The sequence below is a fragment of the Haliotis rufescens genome, unplaced genomic scaffold, assembly GCF_023055435.1.
Source record: "Haliotis rufescens isolate VD_foot unplaced genomic scaffold, xgHalRufe1.0.p SCAF_9, whole genome shotgun sequence".
Lineage (NCBI taxonomy): Eukaryota > Metazoa > Mollusca > Gastropoda > Lepetellida > Haliotidae > Haliotis > Haliotis rufescens.
Genome location: NW_025964383.1, coordinates 6,952,186 through 6,977,539, shown reverse-complemented (window position 1 = coordinate 6,977,539; position 25,354 = coordinate 6,952,186). Strand labels below are relative to the sequence as shown.

Sequence of the window (25,354 nt, the reverse complement as noted above, 5' to 3'; positions counted from 1 at the left end):
ACTGATATATTATCTGTAATACAAGATTTTAGTGAAGTGTATTTACACAGTCGCGCAACTGCCCTAGTGTCCACATCACGCCACGAGTCTACCCGGTTCTGCTACTGGCGCGCTTATGGGATTATAATGAGATAACAAGAGTACCAGAGTCGCGTCCCTTGTTTCAACTCAGTTGAGGGCTCAGTCACACATTCAGGATTTTTTAAGCAACTTGACTCCATACACTGAAGTACCCACGAGTCGTCGTCACACCCTTTCAGTCGGATCCCGAGACCCATTCGAACCCACATTCATTCGTCTACTAGTTATGGCGCTGTATTGCACCTGAGTAAGTGTATCATATCACTGATTTTATCCAACACATTAACGCCGTGATATAACGTATTTGTTTTGTTATTTTATTACTGTTATTCTTACAGGTACATATATAGGTTCTCTGCTTCATAGCATTATTCACGTAATTAAGGAGTAAGCATATACTCCGAAACGTTGTGTTCCTCATAAGAAAGAAGTTGACATCCATAAATTCTCTTCCTTATTATTTTTTTATTAAAGAACGTGGCTTAAGTGACATATCTAATAATGCCACATATAAGACAAGTATGTTAACTAATAAAGAAATCTGGTAAAACCACACATCAGTATACTATCGGTTTTTTACTTGACCCTAAAACCTTAACCTTAAAATTGTTGTGCATTTATTCGCTAGTGCTACATGTTATGTCAATTAGGTTTGCGATATTCTTATTATGTGTATATGTGTTTATCAATCAGCTGAGGCCTTGAAGGGCCAAATTTCCTCTTCTGTACAAAACTCCTTATAAATCCATACAAATCAAGAGAGATATGTTGCTGGGTCCAGAAAATGTACCACTAAACCCCTGTCTCAAAGATCAACCACAACAGCTAATACAATTAAGGAAGGCCTTTCTCTATGTTCACATACTATATTTGAGACAAGAGGAATTGATACCATGTTAATTCTCAAAAGCTCAAAGGATCTGCTTGAATTTATGCAAGTTCAATTCTATTGAAACATTGTACTTAAAATTTTGTTCACCACTATCCCACACGACAAACTTCAGGAAAAGGTTCATTCCTTGATCCATGGGGCATTTTTGATAAACGTGGTGACCATAATATATATAGTTACATATCTAACTCTAGAGGTTCAGCAAAGCTAATTTTGTCAAAAATGAAAGCGAGTGAAAGTGAATATATTACGCCGCTTTTAGCAATATTCCAGCAATATCACGGCGGGGGACACCAGAAATGGGCTTCACACTTTCTACCCATGTCGGGAATCGAACCGGGGTCTTCGGCGTGACAAGCGAACGCTTTAACCACTAGGCTACCCGACCCAAAAATGAAAGCAATTGTTATCTCAAGTTTGCTGATAATACAATACTAGACTTCCCCAGTGTTGATCTATGTCAGATATTGAAGTAAGACATTAAGGGAATAAGTGACCATGTGTCCATGATATAAAATTATATACATCTAGATCTATAGTACAATCGACGCTGCTTTTTTGCAGAGATTTTTTATGAATATGGAGAGGGTTTTGACGCTTTCATTCAGAGACCCATAGGCACTGATCTCAGTTGTCACCGTGACTGGACACTGCATGAACACTCTAAATTCCACATAGTTGATACATCTATGCAAGGTTTATGTTACTCATGAAAATGTCATAAAACGGTTCTCGATCACGAGTGACATTGAGAAAACGAACCTGAAACAAATAGATCTATGTTTTATATTTTGTGGTTTAACGCCGCACTCAGCAATATCCCACAGATATAACGGCGGTCTGTAAATAATCGTGTCTTGACCAGACAGTCCAGTGATAATATGAGCATTGACCCACGCAATTGGGATACGATGACATGCTTCAACCAAGTCAGCGAGCCTGACCACCGATTCCGTTTGTCGCCTCTTACGACAAGCATGGCTTGCTGAATACCTTATCTAACCCGGATGGGCTGTTAACGGGTCCGTGAAACAAGGAATCGATCTAGGCTTTGGTGTGCGGACTTCATGTTTAACAACTGCTATTGCCTATTTTGCTACACACTACTATGGAATAATACGACTCATGTATGTTTCTTTCAAAATTTAATGACACTGCTGAAACAAAATAAAAAGTAAATTTACATCTAACACGGCGATTCTGTAATAGGCTTCCCCGTTCCTGGTCTGGTCTGCACTCCAAGTTTGCGCGAGACAGGTGCGCGTTGTGCAGCAACAACGTCAACAAACCCGGACGAAGCAGATCTGTGGTTGGATTTGATCTCCTCAAGAATACGAAATGCCAGGTAATTCTCGCACTCTTTGTGTCAAATGGATCACTGGAATACTGTAATGTTTTAATGAACACATACTAGAAATCTAAGTACAGATACAATGTTTCGACCATTGGTTTGTCATTCGCAAGCCCGGGACATGCTCTGTTGTGATCTGTTGTTATTGTAATCCCGCCACTGTCAGTCCTTGCCTTGCTCCGTGGATTCTCCACCTTTTACATTTTATACCAGGCCCGTAACACTCGCACACTAAAGGTTTCTGGGTGAATATCAAAGACTCATTCAAGAAGACGTATTCGATCATTGGTTTTATATAGATCTACATGTCATAATTAATAACTGTACAACAACTGATTTGAGATATTTTAGTTCAGAAACATATCCGAGTTTTAGCAGTAATGGCACTTGTGCTAGGACCCACCTCCCCGCCATTCATTGACACAATCTACACTCTCAACCAGCATTTTGAGAGCATTTTCTTTCATGAAAATCTTTAAGCTACCTACAAAATAAGAACAATCACCCACGAACTGGTGTGCAAAATAACATCATAACACAAATGTATCCATGAAATAATAATATTTCACAATTATTATATTACCGCTTCACTGTATGTAAATACATATAAATTTGCCCGCATATCTCGAATTTGAGGTATAAAAACAAAGCACATTCTCGACCCTTGGACACAGTCCCAACTTTAACTTAACTGTAGAATTTTGTACCTTTATCTCGAAGTTGGCATTGCCACATGAACAGTTTTGAGAAGCACAAATATATCTAGTATATTTCCCACACATCTCAACCAATTGTTCCACCAATTATGTACTTGTGTTTTGATCCAACTGTAGTGGTCATCTTTATTGACAAATAAAACATCATGTGTTGACATGATTAGAAATATATGGCAGCACTTACCTGGTTGCATCAAAAAGTGCCAGTCATATTGGGATTACAGGAATCAAAGCTTCGGACACGAGTGGCACTTTGTTGCTTTTGTTAAGTCATTGCTGCTATGCTTAATGAGGTACATGGGCACAGTACATACATTGTCACAATTGTTATTAATATTGCCAGCCAAATAATTTCAATTTGTCATCACATGTATACAGGTGTTGTGTTCTTAGTTTTGCTATTTATCTATAATCTTGTTACTTGATCAAGTTGGATGTTCATGCTCGATTCAACAACATGGCCCTGCTAGGTTCGAGATTATAGGGTTGGACTGACAACATGAAATCCTCGAAATCCAAAGCTCCGAGTCTACCATGCAGTAGGTGTGACATGTTATATATCTAAGATCCTTGCAGGTACCAAAGCCCCAAGTCTGCCACGCAGTAGATGTGACACGTTATATATCTAAGATCCTTGCAGGTACCAAAGCCCCAAGTCTGCCATGCAGTAGGTGTGACATGTTATATATCTAAGATCCTTGCAGGTACCAAAGCCCCAAGTCTGCCATGCAGTAGGTGTGACATGTTATATATCTAAGATCCTTGCAGGTACCAAAGCTCCAAGTCTACCATGCAGTAGATGTGACACGTTATATATCTAAGATCCTTGCAGGTACCAAAGCCCCAAGTCTGCCATGCAGTAGGTGTGACATGTTATATATCTAAGATCCTTGCAGGTACCAAAGCCCCAAGTCTGCCATGCAGTAGGTGTGACATGTTATATATCTAAGATCCTTGCAGGTACCAAAGCTCCGGGTCTGCCATGCAGTAGGTGTGACATGTTATATATCTAAGATTCTTGCAAGTACCAAAGCTCCGAGTCTGCCATGCAGTAGGTGTGACATGTTATATATCTAAGATTCTTGCAGGTACCAAAGCTCTGGGTCTACCATGCAGTAGGTGAGACAAGACTTATATATCTAAGATCCTTGCAGGTACCAAAGCCCCAAGTCTGCCATGCAGTAGGTGTGACATGTTATATATATAAGATTCTTGCAGGTACCAAAGCCCCAAGTCTGCCATGCAGTAGGTGAGACAAGACTTATATATCTAAGATTCTTGCAGGTACCAAAGCTCCGGGTCTACCATGCAGTAGGTGAGACAAGACTTATATATCTAAGATTCTTGCAGGTACCAAAGCTCTGGGTCTACCATGCAGTAGGTGAGACAAGACTTATATATCTAAGATCCTTGCAGGTACCAAAGCCCCAAGTCTGCCATGCAGTAGGTGTGACATGTTATATATATAAGATTCTTGCAGGTACCAAAGCCCCAAGTCTGCCATGCAGTAGGTGAGACAAGACTTATATATCTAAGATCCTTGCAGGTACCAAAGCCCCAAGTCTACCATGCAGTAGGTGTGACATGTTATATATCTAAGATCCTTGCAGGTACCAAAGCCCCAAGTCTACCATGCAGTAGATGTGACATGTTATATATCTAAGATCCTTGCAGGTACCAAAGCCCCAAGTCTGCCATGCAGTAGGTGTGACATGTTATATATCTAAGATCCTTGCAGGTACCAAAGCCCCAAGTCTGCCATGAAGTAGGTGTGACATGTTATATATCTAAGATCCTTGCAGGTACCAAAGCCCCAAGTCTGCCATGCAGTAGGTGAGACAAGACTTATATATCTAAGATTCTTGCAGGTACCAAAGCCCCAAGTCTGCCATGCAGTAGGTGTGACATGTTATATATCTAAGATCCTTGCAGGTACCACTGTTCCGCGAGTGCCAGGCCAGTGCCAGAATATCCATGATGCCGTGAAGAATAGCGATGTATTCCACTTGGAGGCGATGGTCAAGAATGGTGCCAGTATCAATGAGATTGATGAGCGAGACAACTTCACCCCGCTCCATGCAGCATGTAATGTAGGGGCTCTCGAGGTAAGACAGGTTCTTGCAGGACAATGGTTTAATACCTGTGTCATGTTCAAAGACTTACTGTTTTCATGCCTTCTAGTTCTTGTTACTAATTCTAGCCTCTCTGCAGTCTTCTCAATTCCAAGTGTACATACTACCACACATATATTGTATTACTCATGTACACAAGTTTTGTTGGTTGCTTTGATGTTTAACGCCGCACTCAGCAATATTCCAGCTAAATGACGGCAGTCAGTAAATAATCAAGTCTGGACCAGACAATCCAGTGATCGACAACAAGAACATCGATCCACGCAATTGGGATCGATGACATGCATCAACCAAGTCAGCAAGCATGACCACCCAATCCCGTTAGAGACCTTTTACGACAAGCATAGTCGCCTTTTACGGCAAGCATTGGTTGCTGAAGACCTATTCTACCCATGATCTTCACAGGTCTTGTACACAAGTAATAGTTAGAAGCAGAGACAGCTAGGACCGTTTGATCCAGAGGCATGGTGGTCCGTGTCTAACATGGTCTGTGTCTTACATGGTCTGTGTCTAACATGGTCTGTGTCTAACATGGTCCGTGTCTATCATGGTCTGTGTCTTACATGGTCTGTGTCTAACATGGTCTGTGTCTAACATGGTCCGTGCCTAACATGGTCTGTGTCTGTGTGTAACATGGTCTGCGTCTTACATGGTCTGTGTCTAACATGGTCCATGTCTAACATGGTCTGTGTCTAACATGGTCCATGTCTAACATGGTCTGTGTCTAACATGGTCTGTGTCTGTGTCTAACATGGTCTGTGTCTGTGTCTAGCATGGTCTGTGTCTAACATGGTCCGTGTCTAGCATGGTCTGTGTCTAACATGGTCCGTGTCTAACATGGTCTGTGTCTAACATGGTCCGTGTCTAACATGGTCCGTGTCTAGCATGGTCTGTGTCTAACATGGTCCGTGTCTAGCATGGTCTGTGTCTAACATGGTCTGTGTCTGTGTCTAACATGGTCTGTGTCTGTGTCTAACATTGTCTGTGTCTAACATGGTCCGTGTCTGTGTCTAACATGGTCTGTGTCTGTGTCTAACATGGTCTGTGTCTGTGTCTAACATGGTCTGTGTCTGTGTCTAACATGGTCTGTGTCTAACATGGTCTGTGTCTAACATGGTCTGTGTCTAACATTGTCTGTGTCTAGCATGGTCTGTGTCTAACATGGTCTGTGTCTGTGTCTAACATGGTCTGTGTCTAACATGGTCTGTGTCTAACATGGTCTGTGTCTAACATGGTCTGTGTCTGTGTCTAACATGGTCTGTGTCTGTGTCTAACATGGTCTGTGTCTGTGTCTAACATTGTCTGTGTCTAACATGGTCTGTGTCTAACATGGTCTGTGTCTGTGTCTAACATGGTCTGTGTCTGTGTCTAACATGGTCCGTGTCTAACATGGTCTGTGTCTGTGTCTAACATGGTCTGTGTCTGTGTCTAACATGGTCTGTGTCTGTGTCTAACATGGTCCGTGTCTAACATGGTCTGTGTCTGTGTCTAACATGGTCTGTGTCTGTGTCTAACATGGTCTGTGTCTGTGTCTAACATGGTCTGTGTCTGTGTCTAACATGGTCTGTGTCTAACATGGTCTGTGTCTGTGTCTGGTCCGTGTCTAACATTGTCTGTGTCTAACATGGTCTGTGTCTGTGTCTAACATTGTCTGTGTCTAACATGGTCTGTGTCTGTGTCTAACATGGTCTGTGTCTAACATGGTCTGTGTCTGTGTCTAACATGGTCTGTGTCTGTGTCTAACATGGTCCGTGTCTAACATGGTCCGTGTCTAACATTGTCTGTGTCTAACATGGTCTGTGTCTAACATGGTCTGTGTCTAACATGGTCTGTGTCTAACATGGTCTGTGTCTGTGTCTAACATGGTCTGTGTCTGTGTCTAACATGGTCTGTGTCTAACATGGTCTGTGTCTGTGTCTAACATGGTCTGTGTCTGTGTCTAACATGGTCCGTGTCTAACATGGTCCGTGTCTAACATTGTCTGTGTCTAACATGGTCTGTGTCTGTGTCTAACATTGTCTGTGTCTAGCATGGTCTGTGTCTGTGTCTAACATGGTCTGTGTCTAACATGGTCTGTGTCTGTGTCTAACATGGTCTGTGTCTAACATGGTCTGTGTCTAACATGGTCTGTGTCTAACATGGTCTGTGTCTAACATGGTCTGTGTCTGTGTCTAACATGGTCTGTGTCTGTGTCTAACATGGTCTGTGTCTGTGTCTAACATGGTCTGTGTCTAACATGGTCTGTGTCTAACATGGTCTGTGTCTGTGTCTAACATGGTCTGTGTCTGTGTCTAACATGGTCTGTGTCTGTGTCTAACATGGTCTGTGTCTAACATGGTCTGTGTCTAACATGGTCTGTGTCTAACATTGTCTGTGTCTAACATGGTCTGTGTCTAACATGGTCTGTGTCTGTGTCTAACATGGTCTGTGTCTGTGTCTAACATGGTCTGTGTCTGTGTCTAACATGGTCTGTGTCTAACGTTGTCTGTGTCTAACATGGTCTGTATCTAACGATGTCTGTGTCTAATAAAGGTCTGTGAATGAACAAAAATGCTATATTCATGTTTGGTGAGTCTATATTGTGCAACACCAGATGCTTTTTGTGTGTGTGTGTGGGGGGGGGGGGGGGGGGGGGGGGGGTTAAACCTTATTAAGGATGGAGATCTGTGAGTGTAACTTTATTTTCAGTGTGTGCATTGGCTGCTCTGGCATGGTGCAGATGCCACAGTGACCACACCCCGTGGGTGGAGCCCCGGACATATTGCTGCCATCAGGGGTCAGGACGGCTGTCTCCAAGTGAGTGAGCACCCTCCTGCAGCAAGCCAGTATACAGAATTTCTGCAGCTACTCCCTAAACTGTTACTCTCTCTGCACTTTACACATTGCTGCACACTGAAACGTGAATGTTAACCCGAAACTCCTGTCCCACTCTTCTTCTTACACATTGCTGCACACTGAAACGTGAATGTTAACCCGAATCTCCTGTCCCACTCTGCTTCTTACACATTGCCGCACACTGAAACATGAATGTTAACCTGAATCTCCTGTCTCACTCTGCTTCTTACACATTGCTGCACACTGAAACGTGAATGTTAACCTGAATCTCCTGTCTCACTCTGCTTCTTACACATTGCTGCACACTGAAACATGAATGTTAACCTGAATCTCCTGTCTCGCTCTGCTTCTTACACATTGCTGCACACTGAAACGTGAATGTTAACCTGAATCTCCTGTCTCGCTCTGCTTCTTACACATTGCTGCACACTGAAACGTGAATGTTCACCTGATTTCTGGATAGAATTGTGTGCTTGATGCAAGAGCCATCCTGACATTGTGAGACATGGTCAGCTGCAAGAAAAGCAAGATATATAAAAATATGCCTTCTGCCTTACTTTTGATTAAAAAATGGATGGAAAGCTGCTGACTGATTTATTTTCACTTAATATGCAGAGTGACAGCCCTTTGAAGTGTTTGGTGGGAAGCTGTTTTTCAACATCAATGTTAATTGATAATGTCAGGAGGTGATTGATGATCTAGAATGAGTTTACAGTTGTGTTCTGCTGACAGGCCCTGGCTAACAACGGGATCAGTCTGACAGGAAAGGACACTCGTGGCAGTACCCCCCTGCACCTGGCGGCCGCCCACGGCAACTCCTTCAGCCTCCATACCATACTGCGAACAGGAGTGGTACGTCCCTACACCTCCCTCCCACACACCATACTACACACAGGAGTGGTATGTCCCTACACCTCACTCCCACACACCATACTGCACACAGGAGTGGTACGTCCCTACACCTCCATCCCACGCACCATACTACACACAGGAGGGGTACGTCCCTACACCTCACTCCCACACACCATACTACACACAGGAGTGGTATGTCCCTACACCTCCCTCCCACACACCATACTACACACAGGAGGGGTACGTCCCTACACCTCACTCCCACACACCATACTACACACAGGAGGGGTACGTCCCTACACCTCCCTACTACACACCATACTACACACAGGGGGTACGTCCCTACACCTCCCTCCCACACACCATACTACACACAGGGGGTACGTCCCTACACCACCGTCCCACACACCATACTGCACACAGGAGTGGTATGTCCCTACACCTCACTCCCACACACCATACTGCACACAGGAGGGGTATGTCCCTACACCTCCCTCCCACACACCATACTACACACAGTGGTTATTTTCTGTTTTGTTCAGAATGACTGGAAGATTAATTGTTTTCAGGTGATTATGTTGAGGGACATATTTGTAAAATCATAAAGTGTTGAATCTTAAGAAAATTCCTGATTACAATCATTCATTTTTGATAGGATGTGAATGCCTTGGACAAGCATGGATGGACGCCCATCCACTCCTCTGCTTATCATGGCCGACTGGGATGCATACAGTTGCTGGTCAAATGGGGAGGTCATCTTGATGAAGTGGACAACAATGGCAACACACCCGGTATGTATACAACTCACCCAGTAGCTACAAGACCCATGCTTGCCATAAGAAGTGACTATACTTGTCGTAGGAGGCGACTAACAGGATCAGGTGGTCAAACTCGCTGACTTTGTTGATGCATGTCATCGTATCCCAATTGAGAGGATTGATGCTCATGATGTCAATCACTGGATTTTCTGGCCCAGGCTCGTAATTTACAGACCGCCATCATATAGCAGGAATATTGCTGACTGCGGTGTTACAGAACAAACAAAAAGGTAGCTAGAACACACCAGGTATGTACACAAAACTCAAACTTTTCCAGGAACTTGTTCCATAAAAGGAATAACTCATAAATATCTATGAGCCCCTGACCTAGTTTTCCAATATCCATGATGTACACGTTTATACATTTTAATCCAATTAACAAGCAGGGAACTTTCATGTTGAAAAAATGTTATGGTCGCAGTACATGTTCTCTACAAGTGTGTTAATTTTTAGATTGTGTGCCCGCCTTGCACTTTTGATTAGGCAAGCAGAGTTAGCTCCCTTCTTGAACCACTGATAATGTGGTTTGGCCGTGTATGTATGTACACGTTATATAACACAAATGTGTTGTTCAGATGCTGACAGTTCCATTGATTCCAGCTTGTGTATTTTGTTTGCAGCCCACCTGGCAGCCATGGAGGGCCACCTGCCCTGTCTCAAGTACATCGTCACCAACTCGGGCAACACCATGCACACACTGGGCGCTAGGAATGACAATGGGGAAACACCCAAAGACCTGGCTCAACAGTTCTACAAGGAGAACATCCTGGAGTACATCAACAACATTGAGTGGGAGAGAGATCACCCAGTGGAGGCCGAGAGTAAGTAGCAGTCTTCTGTGTCACACCTCTGTACATCTGTAAAGCTCAAGAAAGCTGCTTTCTGATTGGCGAATGTCGACTTCTTGTTAATCATTTCATTGGTTTTCAAAGTTTGCGAAAGGTTCTGACATGACCCATAATGGAATGTTCTCAGATCTTTGTTTATTGGGAGCGAGAACTAAGATCTGATTTTTAAAGAAATTGATACCAGGACCTGTGTGTTGTAGACCTAACATTCCCTGTATACATCTTCCATAATACCAGGACCTGTGTGTTGTAGACCTAACATTCCCTGTATACATCTTCTATAATACCAGGACCTGTGTGTTGTAGACCTAGCATTCCCTGCACACGTGGCCGCCTCCAGTGGAGACTTGGATCATGTGCGAATGTTGGTGGAGAATGGCGTTGTCAACATCAATGAGAGGGATGACAAGGGATCCACACCAGCTCATAAAGGTAATGCACACCTGCTCCCTTCACAGGTACACTTTACAATCCTGACACTACAGGCCCTTCACAGATACACTTTACACTCCTGACATCGCAGGCCCTTCACAGGTACACTTTACACTCCTGACACTACAGGCCCTTCACAGGTACACTTTACACTCCTGACACTACAGGCCCTTCACTGGTTTACTTTACACTCCTGACAATACATGCCCTTCACAGATACACTTTACACTCCTGACACTACAGGCCCTTCACTGGTACACTTTACACTCCTTACACTACAGGCCCTTCACAGGTACACTTCACACTCCTGACACTACAGGCTCTTCACTGGTACACTTTACACTCCTGACACTACAGGCCCTTCACTGGTACACTTTACACTCCTGACACTACAGGCCCTTCACTGGTACACTTTACACTCCTGACACTACTTGCCCTTCCCTGGTACACTTTACACTCCTGACACTACATGCCCTTCACAGGTACACTTTACACTCCTGACACTACAGGCCCTTCACTGGTTCACTTTACACTCCTGACATCACAGGCCCTTCACAGGTACACTTTACGCTCCTGACACTACAGGCCCTTCACTGGTACACTTTACAATCCTGACACTACAGGCCTCTCACTGGTACACTTTACACTCCTGACACTACATGCCCTTCACTGGTACACTTTACACCCCTGAGCCTACATGCCCTTCACAGGTACACTTTACACTCCTGACACTACAGGCCCTTCACTGGTTCACTTTACACTCCTGACACTACAGGCCCTTCACTGGTACACTTTACACTCCTGACATCGCAGGCCCTTCACTGGTACACTTTACACTCCTGACACTACAGGCCCTTCACTGGTTCACTTTACACTCCTGCCATCGCAGGCCCTTCACAGGTACGCTTTACACTCCTGACACTACAGGCCCTTCACAGGTACACATTACACTCCTGACACTACAGGCCCTTCACTGGTTCACTTTACAATCCTGACATCACAGGCCCTTCACTGGTACACTTTACACTCCTGACACTAAAGGGCCTTCACTGGTACACTTTACACTCATCACACTACATGCCCTTCACTGGTACACTTTACACTCCTGACACTACATGCCCTTCACTGGTACACTTTACACTCCTGACACTACATGCCCTTCACTGGTACACTTTACACTCCTGACACTACATGCCCTTCACAGGTACACTTTACACTCCTGACACTATAGGCCCTTCACTGGTACACTTTACACACCTGACACTACATGCCCTTCACATGTACACTTTACACCCCTGAGCCTACATGCCCTTCACAGGTACACTTTACACTCCTGACATCGCAGGCCCTTCACAGGTACACTTTACACCCCTGACACTACAGGCCCTTCACATGTACACTTTATATTCCTGACATCGCAGGCCCTTCACAGGTACACTTTACACTCCTGACATCGCAGGCCCTTCACAGGTATACTTAACACTCCTGACACTACAGGCCCTTCACAGGTACACTTTATATTCCTGACACTACAGGCCCTTCACAGGTACACTTTATATTCCTGACATCGCAGGCCCTTCACAGATACACTTTACACTCCTGACATCGCAGGCCCTTCACAGGTATACTTTACACTCCTGACACTACAGGCCCTTCACAGGTACACTTTATATTCCTGACATTGCAGGCCCTACACAGGTACACTTTACTCTCCTGACACTACAGGCCCTTCACAGGTACACTTTACACCCCTGACACTACAGGCCCTTCACAGGTACACTTTATATTCCTGACATGGCAGGCCCTTCACAGGTACACTTTATATTCCTGACATCGCGGGCCCTTCACAGGTACACTTTACAGCCATGACACTACAGGCCCTTCACAGGAACACTTTACACTCCTGACACTACAGGCTCTTCACAGATACACTTTACACTCCTGACATCGCGGGCCCTTCACAGATACACTTTACACTCCTGACACTACAGGCCCTTCAGTGGTACACTTTACACTCCTGACACTACAGGCCCTTCACTGGTTCACTCTACACTCCTGACATCACAGGCCCTTCACAGGTACACTTTACACTCCTGACACTACAGGCCCTTCACTGGTACACTTTACACTCCTGACACTACAGGCCTCTCACTGGTACACTTTACACTCCTGACACTTCATGCCCTTCAATGGTACACTTTACACCCCTGAGCCTACATGCCCTTCACTGGTACACTTTACACTCCTGACACTACAGGCCCTTCACTGGTTCACTTTACACTCCTGACACTACAGGCCCTTCACTGGTACACTTTACACTCCTGACATCGCAGGCCCTTCACTGGTACACTTTACACTCCTGACACTACAGGCCCTTCACTGGTTCACTTTACACTCCTGACACTCCACAGGCCCTTCACAGGTACACTTTACACTCCTGACATTGCAGGCCCTTCACAGGTACACTTTACACTCCTGACACTACAGGCCCTTCACAGGTACACATTACACTCCTGACACTACAGGCCCTTCACTGGTTCACTTTACAATCCTGACATCACAGGCCCTTCACAGGTACACTTTACACTCCTGACACTAAAGGGCCTTCACTGATACACTTTACACTCCTGACACTACAGGCCCTTCACAGGTACACTTTACACTCCTGGCACTACATGCCCTTCACTGGTACACTTTACACTCCTGACACTACATGCCCTTCACTGGTACACTTTACACTCCTGACACTACATGCCTTCACTGGTACACTTAACACTCCTGACACTACATGCCCTTCACATGTACACTTTACACCCCTGAGCCTAAATGCCCTTCACAGGTACACTTTACACTCCTGACACTACAGGCCCTTCACTGGTACACTTTACAATCCTGACATCACAGGCCCTTCATAGGTACACTTTACGCTCCTGATACTACAGGCCCTTCACAGGTACACTTTACACTCCTGACATCACAGGCCCTTCACAGGTACACTTTACACTCCTGACACTACAGGCCCTTCACAGGTACACATTACACTCCTGACACTACAGGCCCTTCACTGGTTCACTTTACAATCCTGACATCGCAGGCCCTTCACAGGTACACTTTACACTCCTGACGTCGCAGGCCCTTCACAGGTACACTTTACACTCCTGACACTACAGGCCCTTCACTGGTTCACTTTACACTCCTGACCCTCCACAGGCCCTTCACAGGTACACTTTACACTCCTGACATTGCAGGCCCTTCACAGGTACACTTTACACTCCTGACACTACAGGCCCTTCACAGGTACACATTACACTCCTGACACTACAGGCCCTTCACTGGTTCACTTTACAATCCTGACATCACAGGCCCTTCACAGGTACACTTTACACTCCTGACACTACAGGGCCTTCACTGGTACACTTTACATTCCTGACACTACAGGCCCTTCACAGGTACACTTTACACTCCTGGCACTACATGCCCTTCACTGGTACACTTTACACTCCTGACACTACATGCCCTTCACTGGTACACTTTACACTCCTGACACTACATGCCCTTCACTGGTACACTTTACACTCCTGACACTACATGCCCTTCACATGTACACTTTACACCCCTGAGCCTACATGCCCTTCACAGGTACACTTTACACTCCTGACACTACAGGCCCTTCATAGGTACACTTTACAATCCTGACATCACAGGCCCTTCATAGGTACACTTTACGCTCCTGATACTACAGGCCCTTCACAGGTACACTTTACAATCCTGACATCACAGGCCCTTCATAGGTACACTTTACGCTCCTGATACTACATGCCCTTCACAGGTACACTTTACATTCCTGACATCGCAGGCCCTTCACAGGTACACTTTACACTCCTGACACTACAGGCCCTTCACAGGTACACATTACACTCCTGACACTACAGGCCCTTCACTGGTTCACTTTACAATCCTTACATCGCAAGCCCTTCACAGGTACACTTTACACTCCCGACATCACAGGCCCTTCAAAGGTACACTTTACACTCCTGACACTACAGGCCCTTCACTGGTACACTTTACACTCCTGACACTAGATGCCCTTCACTGGTACACTTTACACTCCTTACAACGCCAGCCCTTTACAGGTACACTTTACACTCCTGACATCGCAGGCCCTTCACAGGTACACTTTACACCCCTGACACTACAGGCCCTTCACAGGTACACTTTACACTCCTGACATCGCAGGCCCTTCACAGGTATACTTTACACTCCTGACACTACAGGCCCTTCACAGGTACACTTTATATTCCTGACACTACAGGCCCTTCACAGGTACACTTTATATTCCTGACATCGCAGGCCCTTCACAGATACACTTTACACTCCTGACATCGCAGGCCCTTCACAGGTATACTTTACACTCCTGACACTACAGGCCCTTCACATGTACACTTTATATTCCTGACATTGCAGGCCCTACACAGGTACACTTTACTCTCCTGACACTACAGGCCCTTCACAGGTACACTTTGCACTCCTGACATCGCAGGCCCTTCACAGGTACACTTTATATTCCTGACATGGCAGGCCCTTCACAGGTACACTTTATATTCTTGACATCGCGGGCCCTTCACAGATACACTTTACACTCCTGACACTACAGGCCCTCCCGTGGTACACTTTACACCCCTGACACTACAGGCCCTTCACAGGTACACTTTATATTCCTGACGTGGCAGGCCCTTCACAGGTACACTTTACACCCCTGACACTACAGGCCCTTCACAGGTACACTTTACACTCCTGACATTGCAGGCCCTTCACAGGTACACTTTACACTCCTGACACTACAGGCCCTTCACAGGTACACATTACACTCCTGACACTACAGGCCCTTCACTGGTTCACTTTACAATCCTGACATCACAGGCCCTTCACAGGTACACTTTACACTCCTGACACTAAAGGGCCTTCACTGGTACACTTTACACTCCTGACACTACAGGCCCTTCACAGGTACACTTTACACTCCTGACATCACAGGCCCTTCAAAGGTACACTTTACACTCCTGACACTACAGGCCCTTCACTGGTACACTTTACACTCCTGACACTAGATGCCCTTCACTGGTACACTTTACACTCCTTACAACGCCAGCCCTTTACAGGTACACTTTACACTCCTGACATCGCAGGCCCTTCACAGGTACACTTTACACCCCTGACACTACAGGCCCTTCACAGGTACACTTTACACTCCTGACATCGCAGGCCCTTCACAGGTATACTTTACACTCCTGACACTACAGGCCCTTCACAGGTACACTTTATATTCCTGACACTACAGGCCCTTCACAGGTACACTTTATATTCCTGACATCGCAGGCCCTTCACAGATACACTTTACACTCCTGACATCACAGGCCCTTCACAGGTATACTTTACACTCCTGACACTACAGGCCCTTCACAGGTACACTTTATATTCCTGACATTGCAGGCCCTACACAGGTACACTTTACTCTCCTGACACTACAGGCCCTTCACAGGTACACTTTGCACTCCTGACATCGCAGGCCCTTCACAGGTACACTTTATATTCCTGACATGGCAGGCCCTTCACAGGTACACTTTATATTCTTGACATCGCGGGCCCTTCACAGGTACACTTTACAGCCATGACACTACAGGCCCTTCACAGGAACACTTTACACTCCTGACACTACAGGCTCTTCACAGATACACTTTACACTCCTGACATCGCGGGCCCTTCACAGATACACTTTACACTCCTGACACTACAGGCCCTCCAGTGGTACACTTTACACCCCTGACACTACAGGCCCTTCACAGGTACACTTTATATTCCTGACATGGCAGGCCCTTCACAGGTACACTTTACACCCCTGACACTACAGGCCCTTCACAGGTACACTTTACACCCCTGACACTACAGGCCCTTCACAGGTACACTTTACACCCCTGACACTACAGGCCCTTCACAGGTACACTTTACACCCCTGACATCGCAGGCCCTTCACAGGTATATAAAGAAATGTCTGTTTGAAAGGTGGAACTATTTAAACATGATAAGTGAAGACAAGGTCAAGACAATCCAGATTATACAGTAACATTGTTTTTTCTTGTTTGAGGAGTAAAGCAAGCTGGGTGCATAACATATTTTGAGTAGGGTCATAAAAAAGCAACCCTACCAGGAGGTTTACTTAAACGTAAGACATTTGGGGAGAACTACCCTACCATATGATTAATGATTGGAAGGGCAATAATGTTGAAGACATCAGGTAAATCTTTGTACCATTTGATAATAACCATCTGTAATGTATGTTGGTGTGTTGACTAGCCCCTTTGATAATAGCCATCTGTAATGTATGTTGACTAACCCCTTTGATAATAACCATCTCTATTGCATGTTAGTCGCCCTTTGATAATAACCATCTGTAATGTACGTTTGCTGTGTTGACTAGCCCCTTTGATAATAACCATCTCTATTGCATGTTGAGTAGTCCCTTTGATAATAACCATCTCTAATGTATGTTGCTGTGTTGACTAGCCCCTTTGATAATAACCATCTCTATTGCATGTTGACTAGTCCCTTTGATAATAACCATCTCTAATGCATGTTGACTAGCCCCTTTGATAATAACCATCTCTAATGCATGTTGACTAGTCCCTTTGATAATAACCATCTCTAATGCATGTTGACTAGCCCCTTTGATAATAACCATCTCTAATGCATGTTGACTAGCCCTTTTGATAATAACCATCTGTGTGTGTTGTCCAGCTGCCGGTCAGGGCCACATCCATGTGCTGCAGTGGCTCATCCAGATGGGTGCAGACATGGCCATCATGAACCAGGCAGGAGAGACGCCGAAGGACGTGGCCCGCAGGTTCGCTCAGCTAGCCTGTATCAAGCTGCTGGGGGGGGACACCGAGCAGGACACTGAAGTAGTTGTTGATGAGCCCCGGGAAGAGGAGATGGGCGGAGATGCGCGGTCTAACGAGGCCATGGCAAAAGGTAGGCTACAGGATCATCACAACTAGAACACTGAGTGACAGAGTGAGTAAGGTTTTCACCGCTTTTAGCAATATTCAATCAATATCACTGCGGGGAACACCAGAAACGGGCTTCACACATTGTACTCATGTGGGGAATCGAACCTGGGCCTTTGGAGTGGCGACTGAAAGCTTTAACCACTAGGCTACCCCAACGCCCCTGCTGCTTCAGGAACATTACCATTAAACTACATTTGTAATATCAGGTCGGGCCAAGATGCGTGTGGATGAGCTGGAGCGTCTTCTGGACATTGCCAAGAGAAACTTCAGCCAGCTGGGAGGCACTTTGGTAGAGGACAGACATCGCCTGCAGCTGATGAGAGACAAAGATCAGTACGTACAGCATCATAGGGGAGGGGATGGGCGGTGTCCCCCCTATATTACAATGATAGATGTATAGGGGTTCATTTCTAGCTGATGTAAATGCAGCGACATGTTTGCCACTGGAACTAAAATAAAGCAAAAAAAAATTAGCTATATATATATATATATATTAGTAAGATTATGCTACAAGCCAGGGGTATTTGTCTTGGCATGTGACATTGGTGCATACTGAGGTGAGTTTTGTTTGTGCAGCACCATCAAGGAGCTGGAGACACTGCTGGAGTATGAGAGGGTCAAGCGGGAGAAACTAGAGTGTCAGCTGGACGACTTCCGCCGTGAGCTGGCCTACCTGCGCTCACACCTGGACAACACCAAGATGGACCCTGTAAGTACCTACAGTATGTGAGAGAGAGAGTATATCTGGCATGTCTGTGTGTGTGTGTGTGAGAGAGAGAGTATATCTGGCATGTCTGTGTGTGTGTGTGTGTGAGAGAGAGTATATCTGGCATGTCTGTGTGTGTGTGTGTGAAAGAGGGAGTATATCTGGCTTGTCTGTGTGTGTGAGAGAGGGAGTATATCTTGCATGTCTGTGTGTGTGTTTGTGAGAGGGAGTATGTCTGGCTTGTCTGTGTGTGTGTGAGAGAGGAAGTATATCTTGCATGTCTGTGTGTGTGAGAGGGAGTATATCTGGCGTGTCTGTGTGTGTGTGAGAGAGGGAGTATATCTGGCTTGACTGTGTGTGTGTGAGAGAGGGAGTATATCTGGTGTGTCTGTGTGTGTGTGAGAGAGAGAGTATATCTGGCATGTCTGTGTGTGTGTGTGAGAGAGGGAGTATATCTGGCATGTATATGTGTGTGTGTGAGAGGGAGTATAGCTGGCGTGTCTGTGTGTGTGTGTGAGAGAGGGAGTATATCTGGCATGTCTGTGTGTGTGTGAGAGGGAGTATATCTGGCATGTCTTTGTGTGTGTGTGAGAGAGGGAGTATATCTGGCATGTCTGTGTGTGTGTGAGAGAGGGAGTATATCTGGCATGTCTGTGTGTGTGTGAGAGAGGGAGTATATCTGGCATGTCTGTATGTGTGTGAGAGAGGGAGTATATCTGGCATGTCTGTGTGTGTGTGAGAGGGAGTATATCTGGTATGTCTGTGTGTGTGTGAGAGAGGAAGTATATCTTGCATGTCTGTGTGTGTGTGAGAGAGAGGGAGTATATCTGGCATGTCTGTGTGTGTGTGAGAGAGGAAGTATATCTTGCATGTCTGTGTGTGTGAGAGGGAGTATAGCTGGCGTGTCTGTGTGTGTGTGTGAGAGAGGGAGTATATCTGGCTTGACTGTGTGTGTGTGAGAGAGAGAGTATATCTGGCATGTCTGTGTGTGTGTGAGAGAGGGAGTATATCTGGCATGTCTGTGTGTGTGTGAGAGAGAGGGAGTATATCTGGCATGTCTGTGTGTGTGTGAGAGAGGAAGTATATCTTGCATGTCTGTGTGTGTGAGAGGGAATATATCTGGCATGTCTGTGTGTGTGTGTGTGTGTGTGTGAGAGAGGGAGTATATCTAGCTTGTCTGTGTGTGTGTGAGAGAGGAAGTATATCTTGCATGTCTGTGTGTGTGAGAGGGAGTATATCTGGCGTGTCTGTGTGTGTGTGAAAGAGGGAGTATATCTGGCTTGACTGTGTGTGTGTGAGAGAGAGAGTATATCTGGCGTGTATGTGTGTGTGTGTATGAGAGAGGGAGTATATCTGGCGTGTCTGTGTGTGTGTGAGAGGGAGAATATCTGGCATGTCTGTGTGTGTGTGTGAGAGTATATCTGGCGTGTATGTGTGTGTGTGTGTGAGGGAGTATATCTGGCGTGTCTGTGTGTGTGTGAGAGGGAGTATATCTGGCGTGTCTGTGTGTGTGAAAGAGGGAATATATCTGGCGTGTCTGTGTGTGTGTGAAAGAGGAAGTATATCTGGCGTGTCTGTGTGTGTGTGTGAGAGGGAGTATGTCTGGCGTGTCTGTGTGTGTGTGTGAGAGGGAATATATCTGGCGTGTCTGTGTGTATAAAAGAGGGAGTATATCTGGTGTGTCTGTGTGTGTGTGTGAGAGAGGGAGTGTATCTGGCATGTCTGTCTGTGTGTGTGAGAGGGAGTCTATCTGGCGTGTCTGTGTGTGTTAGAGGGAGTCTATCTGGAGTGTGTGTGTGAAAGAGGGAGTATATCTGGCGTGTCTGTGTGTGTGTGTGAGAGGGAGTGTGTCTGGCATGTCTGTGTGTGTGAGAGAGGGAGTATATCTGGTGTGTCTGTGTGTGTGAGAGGGAGTGTATCTGGCATGTCTGTGTGAAAGAGGGAGAATATCTGGCATGACTGTGTGTGTGTGAAAGAGGGAGTATATCTGGCATGTCTGTGTGAAAGAGGGAGTATATCTGGCATGTCTGTGTGTGTGTGTGAGAGAGGGATTATATCTGGCGTGTCTGTGTGTGTGTGTGTGAGAGGCCATATATCTGGCGTGTCTGTCGGAAAGAGGGAGTATATCTGGCATGTCTGTGTCTGTGTGAAAGAGGGATTATATCTGGTGTGTCTGTGTGAGAGGGAATATATCTGGCATGTCTGTGTGTGTGTGTGAGAGGGAATATATCTGGTGTGTCTGTGTGTGTGTGAGAGGGAATATATCTGGCGTGTCTGTGTGAGTGAGGGAGTATATCTGGCATGTCTTTGTGTGTGTGAGAGGGAGTATATCTGGCATATTTGTGTGTGTGTGAAAGGGAATATATCTGGTGTGTCTGTGTGTCAGTGTGAAAGAGGGATTATATCTGGCGTGTCTGTGTGTCTGTGTGAGAGGGAATATATCTGGCATGTCTGTGTGTGTGTGTGAGAGGGAGTGTATCTGGCATGTCTGTGTGTGTGTGTGAGAGGGAATAATATCTGGCGTGTCTGTGTGTGTGTGTGAGAGGGAATATATCTGGCGTGTGTGTGTGTGAGAGGGAATATATCTGGCGTGTCTGTGTGTGTGTGTGAGAGGGAATATATCTGGCGTGTCTGTGTGTGTGTGAGAGAGGGAGTGTATCTGGCATGTCTGTGTGTGTGTGAGAGGGAGTATATCTGGCGTGTCTGTGTGTGTGAGAGGGAGTCTTTCTTGCGTGTCTCTGTGTGTGTGTGAGAGGGAGTATATCTTGCGTGTCTGTGTGTGTGTGTGAGAGGGAGTATATATGGTGTGTCTGTGTGTGTGTGAGAGAGGGAGTATATCTGGCGTGTCTGTGTGTGTGAGAGGGAGTATATCTGGCGTGTCTCTGTGTGTGTGTGAGAGGGAGTATATCTTGCGTGTCTGTGTGTGTGTGTGAGAGGGAGTATATATGGTGTGTCTATGTGTGTATGTGAGAGGGAGTATATCTGGCATGTCTGTCTGTGTGTGTGAGAGAGAGAGTATATCTGGCGTGTCTGTGTGTGTGTGAGAGAGGGAGTATATCTGGCATGTATGTGTGTGTGTGTATGAGAGAGGGAGTATATCTGGTGTGTCTGTGTGTGTGTGTGAGAGGGAATATATCTGGCGTGTCTGTGTGAGAGGGAATATATCTGGCGTGTCTGTGTGTGTGTGTGAGAGAGAGTATATCTGGCATGTCTGTGTGTGTGTGTGAGAGGGAGTATGTCTGGCATGTCTGTGTGTGTGTGTGTGAGAGGGAATATATCTGGTATGTCTGTGTGTGTGTGTGAGTGGGAATATATCTGGCGTGTCTGTGTGTCTGTGTGAGAGGGAATAAATCTGGCGTGTCTGTGTGTCTGTGTGAGAGGGAATATATCTGGCGTGTCTGTGTGAAAGAGGGAATATATCTGGTGTGTCTGTGTGTGTGTGTGAGAGGGAATATATCTGGCGTGTCTGTGTGTGTGTGAGAGGGAATAAATCTGGTGTGTCTGTGTGTGTGTGAGAGGGAATATATCTGGCGTGTCTGTGTGTGTGTGTGAGTACATAGCGTGTTGATTTGTTTTACTGCTTTGTGTTTCAGACTGAAATGACTGTATGTTTCAGATGAGTGATGAGGACTTGAGACAAAGGTCCCGCAAGAAGAGGTCTGGGTCAGCCAAGAAGAAGAGCTACGGTGATGGTGGTGTGTTCATCAAGAGGAATGTGACGGTACCAGCTAGAAGCAGCCGCACTCGGATAGTATAGCATCTTCACCCAAGTGCACACCACACTTTATTCCCTAATACTGTTCCTATGTATAGTATAGGCCTATAATAAAGTGATCACATACGAGAAGGCAGTTTCGGCCATCAACAGAAGATGTCTCGGGGCTTGTAGGTTAGTGCAACCTAGAAAGCTGTACTGTGGCTAAAGAACAGTGTTTCCCACTGAGTTACATTTTCGAACTGGTGGAAAAAAAGATTTAGTTTAGCTATGGATTTCTTACTTTTTGTCTTGTTTTTACTGTTCATAATTATGATAACGAGCTACACCCATGCCCATCCTACTTAATTCAACCAGTAATCTGTCATTAACTCCCCAGGAAGTATTCCAGACGTGTCATCCTTCCTGGTACCCATTACACAACTTGGTAAAGTGGACAATAAGGAAACACCTTATTCCAAATAACAAAGCCACAACAACCATATCTTTCCCTGGATCACAGAAATGCTCCCCCTCAACGTGTTTTGGTATATATGGCCACTCAACAGGGCCCTGTTCCCCAAGATCTTAGTGCTCAGGTGATCGTAACTCCCATACTTTAACATAGGCCTACGATCATCGTAGCACTAAGATCACTGTGTGGAGCGGGGTCCTGGTCAACAAAGTTTTGTCTGGTTTGCTAATAATTATCACACCTTCATGCAACCACCAGACATCTGAGGCCTACAGTTGTGTCTACATGAATGTTTCTCTGATATGTATCAGGTGCTAATGTTGTACAGAATTTCTCTTAGCGCTGTATTTATTGTATGCTATATTCTCTGTGTGTGTACAGAGCTGTACAGGTGAGGGTCAACTCCGCTTGTTCAAAGTCCTGCTTACTTGTAATGATAAAGTGATGCAATAAATCAACAACTACCTTTTAGTGATTGGCTTGTGATAATTCTGCCGGAAGTCGCTGTGCAGATCCGGATCCTGGACCCCGTGATCGAGTGTTTGAATCCAAGTGCACTCAGCACCATACCATCCTCATCAAAGTGGTTTACGTCTGGGACTTGTATCATTTGGGTATACCTTCCACATCAAGCTGACAGGTGGCATGGGTAGCCCAGTCATCTAAGGCTCTGCAATTCGCTGTGCAGAGTTGTGTCCCTTGTGTACACCAGAAACCTATGGAATCCCGGATAGCCCTGATTTCTAGGTTAATCAGCACCATATCCGTGCTCCAGGGTTTCACCAAAGTGGTAACATCTGAGACATGCATCACTTCAGGCTGTCCTCCATCATTAGGGAAATACAAGGTGTTATAACTGAGATAATGTTCAAAGTGGTGTTAAGCCCAATTCACAATTCACTCACTTACTTGTGCTGACAGGCTGTGATGTAAATATAGAATACTAAACTCGCTCCTGTGTAATATCAATTTTATGAAACGAGTGAATAGGTTTGGTATCTGACCAATCAGATACCAAGTGTAATACCAAAGTTTTGAAACTATTCACAAGTTTCATAAAATTGATATTACACAGGAGTGAGTTTAGAATATTATTTATTACTTGCCGTTTTTATTTCATTTTTAAATTTCACTGTCGTGTGTAAATAGGCAGACATAATTACGCGACCAACAGCATAATCCAATCGAGATTAACAGAATAATACTTCAAACACATTATAACTTGACACATATTTATATAATACCATACGGCCTGCCTTTACAATCCAGATTTGGGCCCAGGGTTTTTTTAAAACCAAATGTAGTATAATGTAGGCAGTAAAATTGACTCAGAGGATTTTGATATTTTGGACCCTCCGTTTTGAAAATGCACTTGTTTAAACCCATCTCACTCACTTTTAACATAGTATGATTTTTTAAACGATTCAGTTTACATTTCAAAATCAGCTTTCTGTGTGAAATAAGCTACACAATGACGGCAGTCACGTTTTTTAATTTGCTTTCACGATTACATTAAAACGACGCCAAATCAGACGTTTTGTTGTGTTTTATCCTATTCCAAATATTTACTGTGAGAAGCTGACGTAAAATATTGTGACCACAGTAATTCTGAATGGAAAGAGAAGCGTTATTATGGTAAGACGCTTTCTTTGTCAGTCATTGAAAGTAATCGAACCTTTAGAGTGGGTGTGGTTTCTACGCGCAACGCTGTTGATGCAATGCCATAGGAGCAGACACAGGGATCTGACCCGACATACGCTGGCAGTGGGGAAACTAACGTATGTCTCCTGTGGGACGAACTCCTGGCTACCTTCTGCCCCAACCTTTGTACCCGACCTTATCACGACCCCTGCAACACGGAAGTAACTGAATTAATTTGTGATTAGCTCAATTTGATAAACTGTGCACACTAAGCCACAGTGTTTATTTAGTGACGTACAAGTACCCTGATTACACACGTATTGTGTCATAATATCACGTACGATCTTCATACAATCTTCTTATTGACCCGTATTGCCATGAGTGGGTACATCGTCATGATGATACAACCATCGTCACGAGGCTACAACCACGACTACATCGTCACGAGGATACAACCACGTGTACATCGTCACTAGGATACAACCACGATTACATCGTCACGAGGATACAACCACGAGTACATCGTCACGAGGATACAACCACGATTAAATTGTCACGAGGATACAACCACGTGTTCATCGTCACGAAGATACAACCACGTGTACATCGTCACTAGGATACAACCATGATTACATCGTCACGAGGATACAACCATGAGAACATCGTCACGAGGATACAACCACGATTAAATTGTCACGAGGATACAACCACGTGTACATCGTCACGAGGATACAACCACGATTATATCGTCACGAGGATACAACCACGTGTACATCGTCACGAGGATACAACCACGTGTACATCGTCACGAGGATAC

The 25,354-nt window shown here is 45.2% G+C and overlaps 1 protein-coding gene across 1 annotated transcript; it reads left to right on the top strand.

Annotated features, from left to right (window-relative positions):
- Positions 1-2,208: 2,208 nt before the first annotated feature.
- LOC124119497 (ankyrin repeat domain-containing protein 42-like) lies at positions 2,209-23,367 on the top strand. The gene is made up of 11 exons (XM_046482026.2): positions 2,209-2,318; positions 4,973-5,145; positions 7,861-7,968; positions 8,740-8,859; positions 9,515-9,650; positions 10,298-10,498; positions 10,832-10,957; positions 17,750-17,983; positions 18,228-18,354; positions 18,598-18,730; positions 22,344-23,367. The coding sequence occupies exons 1-11, from the start codon at positions 2,312-2,314 to the stop codon at positions 22,482-22,484; spliced, it is 1,506 nt and encodes a 501-aa protein (XP_046337982.1). The 5' UTR covers positions 2,209-2,311; the 3' UTR covers positions 22,485-23,367.
- The last annotated feature ends 1,987 nt before the right edge of the window (positions 23,368-25,354 follow it).

Excerpts from the sequence above, each read along its gene's own strand:
- LOC124119497 (XM_046482026.2), top strand. Across the intron at positions 10,499-10,831 it reads TCACCCAGTGGAGGCCGAGA|ACCTAGCATTCCCTGCACAC; the intron begins GTAAGTAGCAGT and ends TGTGTGTTGTAG. Across the intron at positions 18,355-18,597 it reads CTGATGAGAGACAAAGATCA|CACCATCAAGGAGCTGGAGA; the intron begins GTACGTACAGCA and ends TTGTTTGTGCAG.